This window comes from Pelecanus crispus, chromosome 17, assembly GCF_030463565.1.
Source record: "Pelecanus crispus isolate bPelCri1 chromosome 17, bPelCri1.pri, whole genome shotgun sequence".
NCBI lineage: Eukaryota > Metazoa > Chordata > Aves > Pelecaniformes > Pelecanidae > Pelecanus > Pelecanus crispus.
In genome coordinates this window covers 2,256,066-2,273,293 of record NC_134659.1, presented here as the reverse complement: position 1 = coordinate 2,273,293, position 17,228 = coordinate 2,256,066, and the positions used below count along the sequence as shown (strand labels likewise).

The 17,228-nt window shown below is 53.7% G+C and overlaps 1 protein-coding gene across 1 annotated transcript in view; it reads left to right on the top strand.

The window, feature by feature from the left end:
- The first annotated feature begins 946 nt into the window (after window positions 1–946).
- Window positions 947–17,228, top strand: part of CR1 (complement C3b/C4b receptor 1 (Knops blood group)) — a 49,820-nt gene continuing 33,538 nt past the window's right edge. The window contains 25 exon segments of the mRNA XM_075722542.1: window positions 947–1,019; window positions 3,121–3,303; window positions 4,047–4,229; window positions 4,402–4,581; window positions 4,773–4,955; window positions 5,591–5,773; window positions 5,946–6,125; window positions 6,317–6,499; window positions 6,785–7,009; window positions 7,309–7,500; window positions 7,758–7,857; window positions 8,183–8,268; window positions 9,531–9,725; window positions 10,118–10,297; window positions 10,403–10,594; window positions 10,763–10,862; window positions 11,036–11,121; window positions 12,147–12,329; window positions 12,678–12,857; window positions 13,393–13,575; window positions 13,733–13,915; window positions 14,094–14,276; window positions 14,860–15,051; window positions 15,225–15,324; window positions 16,205–16,542. Of these exon segments, the coding sequence (XP_075578657.1) occupies window positions 947–1,019; window positions 3,121–3,303; window positions 4,047–4,229; window positions 4,402–4,581; window positions 4,773–4,955; window positions 5,591–5,773; window positions 5,946–6,125; window positions 6,317–6,499; window positions 6,785–7,009; window positions 7,309–7,500; window positions 7,758–7,857; window positions 8,183–8,268; window positions 9,531–9,725; window positions 10,118–10,297; window positions 10,403–10,594; window positions 10,763–10,862; window positions 11,036–11,121; window positions 12,147–12,329; window positions 12,678–12,857; window positions 13,393–13,575; window positions 13,733–13,915; window positions 14,094–14,276; window positions 14,860–15,051; window positions 15,225–15,324; window positions 16,205–16,542 (4,246 nt within the window).

Sequence of the window (17,228 nt, the reverse complement as noted above, 5' to 3'; positions counted from 1 at the left end):
GAACACAATTGTCCCTGCTGCATAGTCCACAGCGGTTTATCCAAATGATTTAACACTTGATCTGGGGATCAGCTTGAAATGATCTCCCCGCAACTGGGAATGCTGTGACAGAGCTTACGGGCATGTTCACCAACATTTACTGTTGAAGAGGGCTTATCTGCTATGTTTGTAATTGAGTTATATGTAATTTTACTTTACAATATGCGTGTAACCAAGTGCCATTCTGAAATACAAATCTTGACAGACAGCTTCCAATATTTACATAGCCAATAAAAGGGATAAAAAGACTTGAGTAACGCACGTCTTGCTGCTTGTTATAGGCTCAGAAAGAATTCTCCGCCGTTTGAGGTGGGGAGCTGGCGGTTGCTGTGGCTGCTCCTACATCAAAAAGCCCTGTCTGGTGTTTTATTCTTCCAGCCAGCGGTGAGGGATGGTGCCGGCCTGGATGAGTCCCAGAGCAGCCAGGGTCGGTCAGCGGGGTTGGGGTCCACGGCTGCTGCACGCTGAGCCTCCCAGCCCGAGCACCCACGGCCCCGAGGGACAGACACGTCCCCAGCTGCTGCCGGTCCCGTGGGTGCGGGAGGAGGGAATGCCCCGCTCTGCCCTTCCCGTAGCCCGGCACCCAAGCTGTGCCCCTTCAGCTGGTTCGCAGGAAGGGCTGCCGTCACCGCCTGGGGACTTTGGACACTTCCCCTGAGGATGCTGTCCACCGCGGGCGCAGTTCAGCTAACAGCACCTCTGTGCCCACATCCACCCCTCTTTCACAGGTGCCCAGGGGTGGTGGCAGCATCCGCTGTGCCAGGGAGCCCACAGGTTCCTGTCTGGCAGCCCCAGGAAACCCTGCAGCTGCGGCTTCTTCCGCGTGTGGGGTGGGATGGGGGGAACTGGGGTGCCCATATCTTCCCGCAGCCCCACGGGAGCTGCAGTCTGCGCTGGGGACTGGAGCATGGTGCGCATCTTCATCCTGGGCCTCCTGGGCAGCTCCGCTTTGCTCCTGGCCACCGCGGCTGGGGCTCAAGGTAAGGGAGACCAACGGGTCTGCGCCTCTGGGGTCTTCCTCCCACGGCCCTCCTCTGCCTCGTCGCTGCTCCTCTCCTTGCTGCTCCTTTTGCTTTTCCCTGCGGAGGCGGACAGGAGCTCTGTGCTGGTCCCAGGTGGACCTCGGCACGCCAGACCTTGAGCCTCTGAGCTGCTCTGCTAATGAAAAAGACCCTCTGGGATAGCCCCAGGGCCAACCCGTGCCCCTCGGCGGCTGGGGGAAAGGGAGTTATAACCTCGCTACGGGAGGTTACGGAGACTTTCACAACCTGCCCAGCTTCTTGTAACCAGGGGCTTGAACTACGTGTTTAAACTGCCAAAGTAAAGCTGGTCACGCATACGGCATCTTACGGCAGCGAGATGAGGAGCCTGTTCCGATAATAGATTGTGTTTGAGCGCTCTCAAGTTGAAACTTGCTGTGATGTATAGAAATGCACTGGGACTGTGCTGTTTGGCGTGCTTGGTCTGAAAGCCTGCAGAGCACGAAAGCCCGGCAGGTAGCCCGAGGTGGCCTCTTGTTTGGGACGCGATAGCCAAAACCTACAGAAACTCAACTCCACCGCTGCAGTATGGTTTTGTTTACCCCTTCCTGTCTTGTAAGCGTAGGTGCTGCAACCTGGCTGCCCTGGCAAGGTTTGCGGAGTGTTTTGGTACTGTATGGAGAAGACTTCTGCCTATATCCTCAATCATGTTAATTATTCACTGGCATCTTGAGAGACCAAAGGCTGATCCTCCTGCCTCAGCTGGCTGCGGTGGCTCAGTGGCGGGCTGGGAGTCAAGCGTCAGTGACTGCAAAGGGTTGAGTTATGTTTTTAAAAAAAAAAAAAAAAATTATTACTAAGTTAACACTTTGTAAAAAAGTTAGGGCATATTTTCTTCTGTTATACTTAGTTTTCTATATATTCAGACATAAGAAAGAAATTTTTTACAATGAGGGTGGTGAAGCAATAGAACAGGTTGCCCAGAGAGGCGGTGGAGGCCCCATCCCTGGAAACACTCAAGGTCAGGTTGGACGGGGCTCTGAGCACCCTGGTCTGGTTCAAGCTGTCCCTGTCACTGCAGGGGTTGGGCTGGGTGGCCTCTAAAGGTCCCTTCCAACCCAAAGCATTCTGTGATTCTATGTATGTGCATTTGGTTTGCCAGCCTTGTGAAAGTAACTGTCATTGCTCACACGTGCTGTTTGACGCCAGAGAGCTGTGCTTCTCCAGCAAAGCCAACCTCAGAGCTGCGTGAAGGGGTGCGAAGGGTGCCGTGGAGATGGGCTGCACCTGAACAGCTCAGAGGGACGGGGCTGTCGCCCTTCACGCAGTAACACAAAGGATATTACAAGCGAGAGTTGTTTCTTTTACCTTCCTTCCACATTCCCTTATCTAGTGCAAATATTTGCATAGTGAACAAAAAGCTCTGTCCCTGTGGTTTTGGTTCTGAACGTCGCTCTGCCCGCCCACCTCTCTGCATGTCTGCTGTCCGTCTCCCTCTTTCTCTCTCCAGGGGTTCAATGCAAACAACCCCCAGGCACCCCTGGAAGCAGACCAGCAGGTTCACGGGCAGGTCCCTTGTACGGTGCAGCAGAGGTTTCGTCCTCGCTGGCTCGGGTCCGTCCCCGCACCGTCACAGTGGTGCCGTGGGCAGCATGGCATGGCACCCCCAGCCCACGCTGTGCACCCCCTGCCCGGCACTCTCGCACGGCTGCGTGCCCCTGGGAGCACAGACCCTGGCAGCGCAGTTTGGTCGGTCCTGCTGGCATTTCCCCAGGTCGGATCGGACCCAGAGGGTCTGCTTCCCAGCCCGCGGGTCAGAAGCATGCAGAAAGGCCATGAAAGGCTTTGACCGCACCAGGTGATTGATGTGAAATCCTGGACACCCAGTTCTTGCCAGCTGAGGAAGCAGCGGGGTCCCCCAGCAGTGCAGGGAGGAGCCCGCAGCCCCGGGGGCACCCGCCCCGGCTGCAGCCTCTGCTGCGTCCCATCACTTAGGGATCAACAGGCTGCACGGGCACTATCAACACGGCAGCCGTTACAAGCAGGAACAGCTTGAGAGCTGCGTAGGTAAACAACATTTTTTTTCCTTTCTCTTTTCCAGCTACCCAATGCCCATCCCCATACATCCAGCATGGGAAGAGAGTACCCACTGCTCGCCGTTTCTACAGGGCCGGGGACACCGTAAGCTTTGTGTGCCACAGAGGGTATATCTTGCAGGGCTCCAACACAAGCACGTGTCAAGCTGACTTAAGATGGAGTCCACCTCTGCCGGTGTGCAAAAAGGGCAAGTGTCCCAGTGCGCGATGCGAGCGGTGACAGCCGCAGGGGAAAGCTCCCTCTTGTTTCCTCTCAAATTCAGTGGGAGAGCAAATCTAGGATGCATCTGTCCTCCTCGCTTCTCTTAAACCAAAGTGCTGCTAGCTTGGCTCCCAGAGAGGCAGAAACAGCTCAGAAGAAAGGAGCTGGGGCGGGACACGGGGCTGGCTGCAGCCTGCCCTGTCCTGGGCTCCGAGAGGGATGGGGAGAAGTTAACGCCGGGGCTGAGCTGCTGTGCAGCAGGAGGCTGTAACCTCCGAGCACGCTCAAGAGCCGTAGGCAAGCTGCAGGGATGGCGGTATCTGCTGCCTCAGGGGGATTTCTGTGACTCTGCTTCTGGTCAGATGTGTGACGTTTCATCTTCCTCCTGGAACGGGAAGTAATCACAACTTCTCGCTGCTCTTGCTGCTTCCGTGTCCATGTGCATCTTCTGCCAAATCCCCTCACGTGCCTGCGAGTTCTCCTGTCAGGGCTGTCCTTATAATTAGTAATTTCCTCCAGCTGCAATGCGATTGTAATCTTGGTGCTGCTGTACCTTTTGTTAACTAATACTTTGGTCCAGCAAATGAAACAAAGACTGACCAGAATTCAGGAAATGAAACAAAGACTGACCAGAATTCAGGATATTACTCTGATATTAACCAAACAGTCTTAGTAGCAGACAAAATGGCAAGCAGCTGACCCACAGGGCAATTTCTTTTCCCTCTCCAGAGGTGCTATGTCCTCAGCCACCAAACATTGCCAACGGGCTGCACAGTGGACAGTCCTTGGACAAGTTTGCCCGGGGAGTGACCGTGTACTACGGCTGCAAGGATGGCTACAAGCTGTTCGGGAATGTGTCCATCAACTGCACGGAAACCGGGGTGTGGAGCAAGCCCCTGCCCCGCTGTGAAGGTGGGTGGATGCTTCATTGCCAGGTGTGTGGCTGGCAGACAGGATGCTGGATGCCCTGGTTGTAGGAACAGTGCAGACAGCTTTATGGCAGTGATGAGAAGGGAGGGGGCTGTGCGTGCAGGACCTGGCCCATGCATTGAAGTTTAAAGGATGCCATCCATGTTGCCTGTAGCAATCGGCTGCGAGACACCCAAGGTGCACAACGGGAAGGTCCATGGGCTGCAAAGCACCTACAAAGCCGGAGAGACTCTTCAGTTCGACTGCAACCCTGGTTACGCTGCAGAGGGCACCTACGAGATTCAGTGCCAGCCGGGGGGCACCTGGGATCCGCCGGCGCTCATCTGCGAGAAGGGTGAGTGTGGGTGCCCGCTGCTTCCCCGAGCGCAGCCCTGCCCGGCGGGTGCTCCTTGCAGGCGAGCAGCGCGTGCAGGCTGAGCCGCTCCTGCGATGGGCTTTAACCCATCAACGCAGCATCACGCCGACTCCCTTCCCCTTGCGTGCTGTTCTCTCGCTGAGTTAAGACTTTCTGCCTCCCTCTTGCAGTCCGACCGTGCCCCATGCCTCCAGAGATCACCAACGGAAATCACAATGGCCAGGGCAAGGCATTTTTTACCATGGGAATGTCTGTAATGTACACCTGCGATCCCGGCTACTACCTGGTGGGAAATCCCGTTGTGTTTTGCAGAGTGTCTGGGAACTGGAGCCAGCCGGGCCCTCGCTGTGAAGGTGCGTCTGTGGTCTGTCCCCCATAGTGTGGCTCTGAGCACAGGGGACCCCCTGATCGTTGTCACTGAGACTTGCGGTGAAGGATTCAATCCCCGTTCAATGAAGAATACAGTTTTATAATACATAAAGAACAATCTTACATCCATGAATCTAGAGCTAGGTATTTCTATAACCGTGGCTGCACGTGCTGTACTTCTCGCACTGGGGCTGGGTGCTGGTCACCCCGCAGAGTATGTCCAGGACCCAGCACATCACTTAATGTGAGACCAAGTGCAAAGGGGTCTCCAGAGCCAGCACCCTCCTCCCGCTGCTCTGGCTGCAACACGCCCACGGAGAGCCGGCTGACGACAGTGCTGGGGACCAGGCACAGACATGGGGTGTGACGCAGCCTTCAGGGGGAGACCAGATGGATTTTTATGAATCAATTCAACCTTCTTTGTCCAGAGAAGTCAGAGGAGAGACAGGGCACCCAAGGGCTGGCTGTCAGGAAAGACCCAGCAGTACCTGGGGTGGGAGCCCTCTGCCATCCCCCTTCACCTTCCCCCATGTCTGACGTGCAGGAGGTTTGAGCTGAGCCGTCTCTCAGGCATCGCCTCTCCCAGACGCTCTCACAGGCTTTTTCCCTCCCTCTCTAGAGCTGATGTGTCCTCAGCCACCAAACATCGCCAACGGGCTGCACAGCGGACAGTCCTTGGACAAGTTTGCCCGGGGAGTGACTGTGTACTATGGCTGCAAGGATGGCTACGAGCTGGTGGGGAACATGTCCATCAACTGTACGGAAACCGGGGTGTGGAGCAAGCCCCTGCCCCGCTGTGAAGGTGGGTGGATGCTTCATTGCCAGGTGTGTGGCTGGCAGACAGGATGCTGGATGCCCTGGTTGTAGGAACAGTGCAGACAGCTTTATGGCAGTGATGAGAAGGGAGGGGGCTGTGCGTGCAGGACCTGGCCCATGCATTGAAGTTTAAAGGATGCCATCCATGTTGCCTGTAGCAATCGGCTGCGAGACACCCAAGGTGCACAACGGGAAGGTCCATGGGCTGCAAAGCACCTACAAAGCCGGAGAGACTCTTCAGTTCGACTGCAACCCTGGTTACGCTGCAGAGGGCACCTACGAGATTCAGTGCCAGCCGGGGGGCACCTGGGATCCGCCGGCGCTCATCTGCGAGAAGGGTGAGTGCGGGTGCCCGCTGCTTCCCCGAGCGCAGCCCTGCCCGGCGGGTGCTCCTTGCAGGCGAGCAGCGCGTGCAGGCTGAGCCGCTCCTGCGATGGGCTTTAACCCATCAACGCAGCATCACGCCGACTCCCTTCCCCTTGCGTGCTGTTCTCTCGCTGAGTTAAGACTTTCTGCCTCCCTCTTGCAGTCCGACCGTGCCCCATGCCTCCAGAGATCACCAACGGAAATCACAATGGCCAGGGCAAGGCATTTTTTACCATGGGAATGTCTGTAATGTACACCTGCGATCCCGGCTACTACCTGGTGGGAAATCCCGTTGTGTTTTGCAGAGTGTCTGGGAACTGGAGCCAGCCGGGCCCTCGCTGTGAAGGTGCGTCTGTGGTCTGTCCCCTCGGGCGAGACGCTTGTAGTGTGGCTCTGAGCACAGGGGACACCCTGACCATTGCAATAACATCCTCAGAGAAGGTTAATCCCATGTAAATTGTTGCATAGTATAAATTAATTTCAAGCCCTTCTTTTGTGAAGGTGGGGCTGGGGAGGTTTACGTAGAAGTCACGTAGGTTTTGTTGTTGCAATATTAACAGCCTGTGCGTGTTTTGGTTTTGTTTTGTTCCAACTCCTTTTGCACATCACTCCCGCGCATCATCATTTCCAGTGACTGTCTGCATAAATCCAGATATAGAGAATGGAAGGCAGGTTGATGGTCAAGGACTGATCTCTGCACCTGGGCAAACGGTGACATTTCAGTGTCGCGACGGTTACAGCCTGCACGGCAGTGCTAAAATCTTCTGCCGGGAGGATGGCAGCTGGCACCCTCCTGCTCCCGTCTGCAATAGACTGTACCATTACCAGGAGTTCTCAAACAGGCCTGATCTTTCAGGTAAATTGTGACATAGTTGCCTTGGGGTATGCTACTATTTTATGTCCCCTAACCCCATTTAAAAAAATCCTTGGTTAAACCCTGTGAGTGGAAGATTTAAGTATATCCTGGGAATAAACCTGATCCTCTGGAATCCTTTGGGGAAATATGTTGTGTTTGTTTAATAATGGCTACATTAATCAAAATAAACAATTTTGCAAGGCAAACCAAAAACCTTTCCTTGTAACAGTGTTCTTTCTGTGCTTGCACCTGGCATGCCTGTCCTGACTGATTCTCACATCTGTTTTCTTTCTCAATAGGTGGTTGTGGTGCTCCTACAAGGTTAAACTTTGCTGAGCTAATTGAGGAGCATAAAAATGAGATTGATTTTTCTGTTGGGAAGACTGTGCGTTACACTTGCCTGCCTGGATATGCTAAACACCCAGGAATGTCACCTACTATTACATGCCTTGAGAGCGGAGTGTGGTCAGAAGCACTAGAGTTCTGTAAAAGTGAATAGCTCCTTGATTTGGTGTCTGTTATTCAAGAAGGAATATAGGTGCTAGGTTCTGTCCATGCTGCAAAAACCTTAATCTTATTCTGGTGTTCAAATAGTATGTGACTAGTAAAGCCATGTAACTTTATGCTATTCGAAACCCGTTTGGGGGGTAACTGGAAATGTGGACAGATTACTGCAGTAATAGTTGCATCTGTTGTACTGTGGGATAGACAGAGAGAAGCCTAAAACGAGGTTTTTTTCCTCCCCCAGGGAAACAATGCAGTCAACCTGGTGAACCTGTGAATGGGAAAATTATTTTCCTAACAGATCTCTTGTTTGGGTCTACAGTGCTCTACAGCTGTGAAGAAGGGTAAGTCCTGGTTTTGGCTACTGCTTAAAACAGCAAGAAGAGATGTGTTAGGTAAGTCTCCCTTTTTTCCTCCTATTCATTCATTCTCAATAAACGGATTGTACACAGCAGCCATATAGAGTTCTGCACCTATCTGAACGCATAAGGTGCTCCCTATCTTATATATACACGTATATGCTGTGAAATTGGTAAGGTGGTGCTGAGCAAGGAAGGGCCACAGCTTTGCTGTCAGCGGGGCTGATCGCGCCTGCCGGGGTGGTGAGGAGGAGGTAGCAACTTAACGCTGACACGACTTGGGATGAATGTTCAATCCTTTTAACACCAGGTACAGGTTAATCGGACAATCCAGCAGACGATGTGAGATTTCTGGTGGACGTGTTGCATGGAGTGGTGACATTCCCACTTGTCAGCGTAAGTAGCTTACGGCTGGGGGCAGGGGGTGGGGGGGTTGCATGGATCTGGTAAATATTTTCCAGCAGAGACTGCCGAATCATAGAATCATCGAATCGTTTAGGTTGGAAAAGACCTTTAAGATCATCCAGTCCAACCAGTAACCTAACATTACCAAGTCCACGCTAAACCAGTCAAGGGTAGACTAGACTAAACCATGTCCCAAAGTGCCACATCTGCCCGTTTTTTGAACGCTTCCAGGGATGGGGACTCCCCCACCTCTCTGGGCAGCCTGTTCCAATGCTTGACTACCCTTTCCGTGAAGAAATTTTTCCTAATATCCAACCTAAACCTCCCCTGGCGCAGCTTGAGCCCGTTTCCTCTTGTCCTATTGCTAAATCTTTCCCATCAAAGCTTTCATGGGGAATTTCTCTGCTCTGTGGGCATGAAAAATATCAGAAGGTTTTGCTGTCATAAGAAAATGTTCTGGGAAAAAGTACAAAATCTCAAAGCCTAATGGATTATAAAAAGCAATGTCTCAGCTGGAGCTTTTTCAGCAGTACTTAGGTATCTCATCTCTGACTAACATCCCAAGGACATTACAAGAGAGGAAGGGAAAATATTATCTTCAGCTGAAGGGCTGTTATTGTTAGGCACAGAGAGACCAAGGCAGAGCACTGTGGGAGGGCCAGAAGTGGAATCCCAGAGTCCCAAACTGCGAGCTCTCTCTTTCACTACGAGCACGGATAACTGATGTGTGCCCAAAGAGCTGCTGTGCTGCACCTCAGCAATTACACCTGGGTGTTTCTCTGCTGATTAAGTACTGTTGCTAATTAGGTGACAGTTTCATAAAAGTAAGAAACTTTTACCGGCACATTCTGGGATTTTAAAGCATTTTGCAGATTCTCCAGGTACATATTAACTGAAGGTGACATACAAACTTCTGCCTGTGCATGCCTTTGCACTGTGTGCAGCTGAAAAATCAGGATTTTACGCAGGCAATATAAATAAATATTTGCTTTTTTATTTCTTAAACAGTAGAAGAGATAAGACGTGTAGGTGTTTCCTCCATAGAGGTTTGTCTTACAGGTCTACTTTCTAACCATCATAGAAATAGCTGACCAGGGAGATGGGATCCAGTTGCCGACAATGCCTCAACTAGAAGGTCACTTCATTGCAGCTACTCCATCTCTACAAGTGTTTCTGCCCCACAGACTGAGGGATTTAAAGTGCTTTGGTGCTGCTGCTGTTGAATTTAGAAGCCTTGTTCTGCACCTCTGCAGGTATCCCTTGTGAGCCGCCTCCGGACATTCCCAATGGGAAGCACACTGGCAGGCTGCTGGATGAATTCTACTTTGGCACATCTGTGACATACACCTGCAACCCCGGGTACCCGCTCCACGGAGAGCCCTCCATCTACTGCACCACCTGGGATGGGCAAAACGGCGCGTGGAGCGGGCCCCCCCCGCAGTGCGGAGGTAGGGTCGTGTGGGCGTGTACTAATACACGGGTGCAATCCCCCCGGCCCTACTGCTTCATGTTCGGAAAGCCTAGGAAACCTCCAGACAATTGCACTTCTTGCCCAGGTGCCTGCTAGGGCAGGATTTGCACGGGCTGATTTGCAGCTGTGGCCAGGCAGAGGGGAGGAGGCTGGAGGACCACCCCACTGCCTCCAGCATCCCCAGCCTCACCTTTTGGTTTGGGTCTGTCTCTCAATGTCATCGCTGGATGCAGGCAGTACATCATCTGTGGGAAAATTACTTTCAGACTTGTGTCTTCAAAGGGATTGCAACTCTTAAGTGGCTTTGCAGCTGCACAGCTCTGCACACTGCACAAGTGCCCGTTTCGAGGACCTGCACTTCTTTTCCAGAGGCGAGATGTCCTGTCCCGCGGGTCCAGAATGGGAGAATAGTGTCTCCTAAGACTGCCTACACACACAAGGACACCATTGCCTTTGAGTGTGAGCCAGGCTATGTTCTACGTGGCCACAGAGTGGTACGATGCCAACTAAATAACACCTGGGAGCCACCCGTGCCAGTCTGCGAGCAGGGCAAGTGTTCAAACAGTGCTCTGAATGTTAACCTTCCCCCTGCTCTCCCCAGTCTGCTTTGTCTTGACTCCTTTGACAACTGGGCTGGCTTATCTTTCTTGGTAGCTGGCTGCAATGCGCCTACCAGACTGGCGTTTGCTGAGCTGAAGGAGCCGTACAGCAACCAGACCGTCTTTCCCGTGGGGGGGACGGTGGAATACGTCTGCCGGCCCGGGTACACCCAGCAACTGGGGATGCCACCGGCCATCACTTGCCTCAGGAATCAGATGTGGTCTGCGGCACTGGAGTTCTGTAAAAGTACGTCTTGCAAGCGCTGAAAAGCCTAAAGTGTCAGGCTTAGCCGGATTTTCAGATTTTTATGGCTTTATGAGTTTCTTTATGTATGTGGTCTGCTCTGTGTCAGCATCCCCGGGTGGGATGTGAGCGAGCAGCTGCGGGCTAATGGTGGCTGATGTTCCCTTCCAGGGAAACAATGTGCTAAGCCAGGGGATCTGGAAAATGGCAGAACTGTTGTCCTGACGGACCTCCTCTTCGGGTCCAAAGTGAATTACACTTGTGACAAAGGGTGAGTCTTGCGGCTAGCTGAATTCAGCTGCCAAGTGAGAGTAAAGCAGATTTTTAGCTTTACATGAAGGAACGTAGTTCCCAAGTCAGAAGGCTTGGCTGCCACTTATAAGGGTTGTAAAGAAATCTCAAGTCTCCTAATGTATATTAATAAATCCTTCTGTGCGACTCCAGGTACAAGTTGGTTGGAGGCTCTCAGAGAACATGCGAGGTCTCTGGAACACACGTCTCGTGGAGTGGAGATGCTCCTGTCTGCCAGCGTAAGTAGGCCACAACAAAAGGCCCTTGGAGATGGCTTGCAAGAGACAGTGGCACATCTTTCAAGTCAAAGATTTTATTGCAAAACATTTCTCAAGTCACTGGATGTGTAAAATCTTTCATTCTTCTTTTCATTTTGTTTTGTTTTGGATGTTTCTGAAAATGTTTCCAAAGGTCTTTTATTTATCCTGGTCCAAACCGGGAAAACTATTAATATTTTAAAGTCCCCATTACTGTGGTAAGTATTTCTTACTGGTCATGTGTAGGAATGGCGTGGCCAGTCTCTCTCTGCATGTGTCACCAAGGGTTATGGAAAGGGAGGTAAGAATTGTCCCACCACCTCCAGACATGGGCAGCAAGGAAGTGACTCACAGGAGGGCACAGGTTTTCCTTCCCACACGAGATTTTTTTTCCATACGAGGTTTGTGTCTGGGTAATTTGGGTCATTGTATCCAGAGAGCATCACTGCAGAGACGGGTTCAAGCCCGTCGGTTCCCTTCCTGGGAAGCGCGTGTGTCCCGCAGAGCCCGGCTGCTGCTGCAGCGCCCATGCTAAAAGCCACCGTGTACGCGCCCACAGGTATCACCTGCGATCCGCCTCCGGACATCCCCCACGGGAGACACAGCGGGCACTTTGTGGACACCTTCTCCTACGCGGACGTGGTCACCTACACCTGCGACCCCGGCCACCCGCTGGCCGGAGAGCCCTCCATCTTCTGCACCTCGGTGGACGGGGAGCACGGCGTGTGGAGCGAGCCGCTGCCGCGGTGCGGAGGTAGGGCTCTGCGGTGTGCGGGCGTCTGTCCGTCCCCGCCGGCGAGAGTTGGTTGGGAGCGGCAGAAGGAATGACCATGGTTGCGGTGGGGGCTGCACCCACTGACAGGAAGACAGCTAACATGACAGATATTTATTCAAAGTAGTTAATGGAGTTAATTGTCTTCCTCCTTTGGTTTTTGAATGTTGGATTTTTAATTTTTTTTTTCTTGCCCTGTCTGTATTTCTCATCTGCCTTTCCTTCTTCTTCACAGAGGTGAAGTGTCCTTCCCCTCCAAGCATCCCCAACGGGATGCACAGCAGCCAGCCCTCGGACACCCACCTTCCAGGCTCGGCTGTGCAGTACACCTGCAGGGATGGCTACTCCCTCATCGGGAACGCCTCCATTAGATGTACCGACACGGGAACGTGGAGCCGGCCCCGGCCCCGATGTGAAGGTGTGTTTGTGTTGGCTTCTTTTACCTTTCCCCAGGCCGCCTCTTCCTTCTAGGCTCTCGGTCTAATCGCTGCAGACCAAATCTGCAGTGAGAGGTAGAGGCCAAAGGTCCTGCAGGCAGGAGGAGCTCCACCTGCCCCTGTGGATTTCCCTTTCTGCCCCCGAGTAAGGACAGACTATAAATGCGGTTGAATAATGATATTTTGTGTAAAAATAAGAGTCAATAATGTTGACATGCCCATGACAGTGATGGCAAGGTTCGGCAGCAGCTGCTGCCCCTGGTCAGTGCCCCTCCGCACCCAGGATGGGCTTCACGTTCCCAGCGGTGCCTCATGCTCTTCACTTCCAGCAACCGGCTGCAAAAGACCAGAGATTGAGAATGGAAGAACAACCGGGCTGGAGACCATGTACAGACTCGCAGACACCATTGTCTTCGAATGCAATTTTGGTTACGCCTTGAAGGGCTCTCAAGAGTCTCGGTGCCAGTTTGGGGGCACGTGGGACCCTCCTGTCCCTATCTGCGAAAAGAGTAAGTGTAAATGAGGCGGTGGGTGGTAGCTGGTTTCTTCTGAACCCCTGTGTGAGTGCACCTGGCAGGGTGCAACTGCCTCACCTTGGAGGTAAAGGGGCCACTCTCCAGGACTGGAAAGGAAAAACATGCAAATATCTGTTGTCCCATCTTCATAATCCCCATTCAGACCATTGTTATATAGGGCTTTCATCTCCTTAAATGAACCCGCAAAGCGAGCTAGCCAGGCTGGTGTCTGATCTTGTTCACAACCATGGAAAGGCCAGAGCGAGCTGTTAGGGCCACAGATGGAAACTAGCCACTGTAAATGCCTAAATAGTGAGAAAAGATCATTCTTGATGTCAATAAGCTCAAAAAACTTGAAGGCTGGAAAGTAGAGGAGGGCAGGTCGGAAACATAATTCATACAGTGACATCCCTAGCAATTTGGGAAAAGTTAATGGGAAAGAAAGAAGCGAAAAGGCTGCCTTACCCTACAGTGGGTGCTTCTGGTACCTCCTCTTGACCAGTTATAACTTTTTTCCCCTTCTTTGTAGTGCAACAGTGTCCTTCCCCTCCAAGTATCAAAAATGGCCAGCATGAGAGGAAGGATGTAAAAGTGTTCATCCCTGGAATATCAGTGAAGTACTACTGTGACCCGGGGTATGTCCTCACTGGGAAAACAACAGTTTCTTGTTTGACATCTGGAACCTGGAGCATCCCTTACCCCCGGTGCGAAGGTGAGCGGTGAATGCTCTTACCCATAGCGAAAAGGGAGACCATCGTGGCCGCACGGCCTTCCCTGAATTTTGGCCTCACAAAAACAAAAACAAAGGGGGAGCGCCCAGCTCTGGCAGCTGCATCCCCAGCCCATGCTCTGCTGCTTTTCCCTTCCAGTGATCACCTGCACGAGCCCCAGCATCCAGAATGGAGATGTGGCTGAGGGACAGAGCGCTGCGTACCGTCCCGGGGCCACCGTCACCTTCCAGTGCCACCCGGGCTACGTGCTGCAGGGCAGCCGTGAAGCCAAGTGCCAGCCCGACGGCCGCTGGGCGCCTGCTGTGCCCTCCTGCGAGCCAGGTGAGCGCGGGCACGTGCGGCCTGAGAAAGAGGAGGCTTAGGGCCATCCTTGCGCTGGAGGGGCCCTGACGTCGTGCTCGCTCGCGTCGCTTCGGCTGCGACAGTCTTTTGTTGTGGTACGTGCGCTCCCACGTCAGGCAACATCACCGAAACGCTGCTCTCTGCTCCTGCCCCTTAGTGCTGCCGTGCCCTCCGCCACCCGTCATCGCCCACGCCACGCACAGCGCGGAGCTTGGGGCACAATTCACCAGCGGCATGTCCGTGAACTACAGCTGCCAGCCCGGCTTCTTCCTCCTCGGAGACCCCTCTGTCTCGTGCACGGCCTCGGGGAACTGGAGCCTCCCGTACCCACGCTGCGCAGGTGGGGCCGGCTGCTGCCGCGGCTCCCCGTGCACCCGCGGCCGCCTGAGCACCCGTCCCGCGCACGGCTGATCCTGCAGCAGGCAAACCTGCCAACCTGCCCAACTGGCGTCTGGGGGGCGAGGTGCCCACCCAGCGACACCCACGGGGCTAAGCGCGCTTCCAGCACGTGCAGGGCGCTGGGTGCAGTTTGGTGGCGCTGGCAATAACCTGGTGGCATTGCTAAAGCCCGTGGCTTCCTGCAAGGAGACGGTTTGGGTGTTTGAATTTCTGAAACTGCAGGCTCCTGCACCTACAGCGAGTTGCTGTATGGTGGCAGCGCTGCAGCGTAGGGCGTGCAGAGTGTGGAAACACCAAACTGCCTAAACTGGGGTGGGTTTCTTTTGGGGGGTGTTCGTTTCTTTTTTTGACGAACAGCTAAATTGGATGCATGTGTCCTTACATGCTGAATAAGTGTTAATGTAGGTAGACACATGTCAGAATACATAGAAGAGAGATGAATACCTTGGGGTTTGCAACAGTGCCTAGCCATGCGCTGGCTTCTCTTTAGCGGCGTTTCTCAGGTGCCTTTTGTTTCTCGGCAGCTGGCTGTGGGACACCAACAGTGTTCTTGTTTGCTGAGCTAAACAAGGAGCACAAAAATCAGACGGAGTTTCCTGTTGGGATGACTGTGAAGTACACTTGTCGGCCTGGATACACAAGACATCCACAGATATCACCAACTATTACGTGTCTTGAAAATCAAACGTGGTCTGAAGCCCAGGAGTTTTGCAAACGTATGTTTTGCTGACGCTTGGTTTGTTTAAATCGCCGTGTGACGACTGAAGCCCTGTAATTTGTCCCTTTCGGTTCCCTCCGCCGGGGGGTTTGGGCAGACTCCCAGAACTAGTGACCCTTTTCCTATGGCATTGAGTTCAAGCACCTTAAAACCAGGTCTTCTTCTGCCCAGGGAAAAAGTGTGAACACCCAGGAGAACCGGAGAACGGCAGGGTTATCATTACAACAGATCTCTTCTTTGGGTCAACAGTGAACTACATCTGCAATGAAGGGTGAGTGCCCGCCAAGCTCCTTCCCCCCGTGGAGATGGAATCAGCGATGCCGCTGCTCTGCCCGCAACTCGTAGGCACCGCGTGCCTTCCACAGAGACCGGTGCTTGTGTCCCTGAGCCCAGAGCGCGCCCCGGTGTTGCCTGCACAAGGCGACGCTGGAGGAGCCAGCGGAGTTCTCGGGCACTGAGAGAACTAGAAATCACCCAAGTGATCAGGGAAAACCTCAGAATCCTTTGGGTGGTTTAAACGAGTTTTGGCACTAAAGCAATTCTGGTCTTTGCAACGGTCTACTCCTAGTCTAATTTCTAGTCCAAATGGCAACAGGAGCTGGAGAAGGGGATTTATTTATAAATTTTTAAGTGCCACTTAAAAGGCACGACCGCCCACGTCTGGCTGTGTGGAGCATATGAGGGGAAAAGGGGGGTTATTTGGGAAGCTGTGGCTTAAACCAGAAGTCATTAGGGTGGACTTTTCTAGAGGACAGAAGGAAGAGGGGAGGGCACGGCAGCTCCCTGACCCCCCGGGGACGTACTGCCTGTGCTGACCGCAGGGACCTGGGGGACGTCCCCACCTGAGCCAAGGTTCACAGCTTTACGGTGGCAGTATTAGATGGCAGCTAAGGCAACACTTGGTTGCTGTGGGCGGTGAGACCTCCAAAGACAGTCCTGGAGTGACACGAGTGACTTTGTTTGACCCCAGGCACAGGCTGGTTGGAGCGTCCCAGCGGCAATGTGTGATTTCCAGCTCTGGGAAGCGAGTGAGTTGGAGCAGAGATGTTCCCGTCTGCCAGAGTAAGTACGCTGCGGCAGGAGCTGAGCAGAGGCTGGTGGGAAACCAAACACAGCGCAAAGAGATTCAGATGGGTCTCTCCTTGGGAAAGATCTTCCAAGGCAAAGACAGAGAGCGTCACCGCTGAGACGGGTTCAAGCCTGTCGATTCCCTTCCTGGGAAGCGCGTGTGTCCCGCAGAGCCCGGCTGCTGCTGCAGCGCCCATGCTAAAAGCCACCGTGTACGCGCCCACAGGTATCACCTGCGATCCGCCTCCGGACATCCCCCACGGGAGACACAGCGGGCACTTTGTGGACACCTTCTCCTACGCGGACGTGGTCACCTACACCTGCGACCCCGGCCACCCGCTGGCCGGAGAGCCCTCCATCTTCTGCACCTCGGTGGACGGGGAGCACGGCGTGTGGAGCGAGCCGCTGCCGCGGTGCGGAGGTAGGGCTCTGTGGTGCGCGGGCGTCCGTCCGTCCCCGCCGGCGAGGCTGCGGGCAGGGCAGGGCACACGCCGGGATGTGCTGCGGAGCTGTGGCCATTCACAACATAGGCGGGGCCAGGGTGGATGTGAAGCCGGGCTGTGTCAGTGCCCACACCCCTCGTGCCGTGCTCGCCGAGAGCCCTTTGGCACGCACCAGGCGTGAGTGCACAGAAATATGTGTGACGGAGTCCAGAGGGCTGAAGCATCTGGAGGGACTCTGGCAATGAACAGCAGCTTTCTTACAGGCTGGCAGCTCAGCTGCAATGCTCCTGTGCACCAGCTCACTCATTTCTTCATATTCCTCCTTTTTCTCACTACTGACACAAATGTGGTTTTTTCCTCTTCCCCAGTGTCGCAATGCTTCTACCCTCCAGCCATTGCCAATGGAAAGCACAGTGGCCAAGCCACGGCAGTTTTCACCAGCGGCATGTCCGTGAGCTACACCTGCGATCCTGGCTACGTTCTTGTTGGAGAGGCACAGCTTAATTGCACTTCTTCTGGAGCCTGGAGCGTGCCTGCCCCTCGGTGTGAAGGTGCATTCACCTGCCTTTCTCACTTGTGGATATGCCAGTGGTACAAAGGGATTACGGGAGGAAAGAGGGGGAAAAAAGTGAAAATCCACATACTTGTACTTAGAGAGACGCAG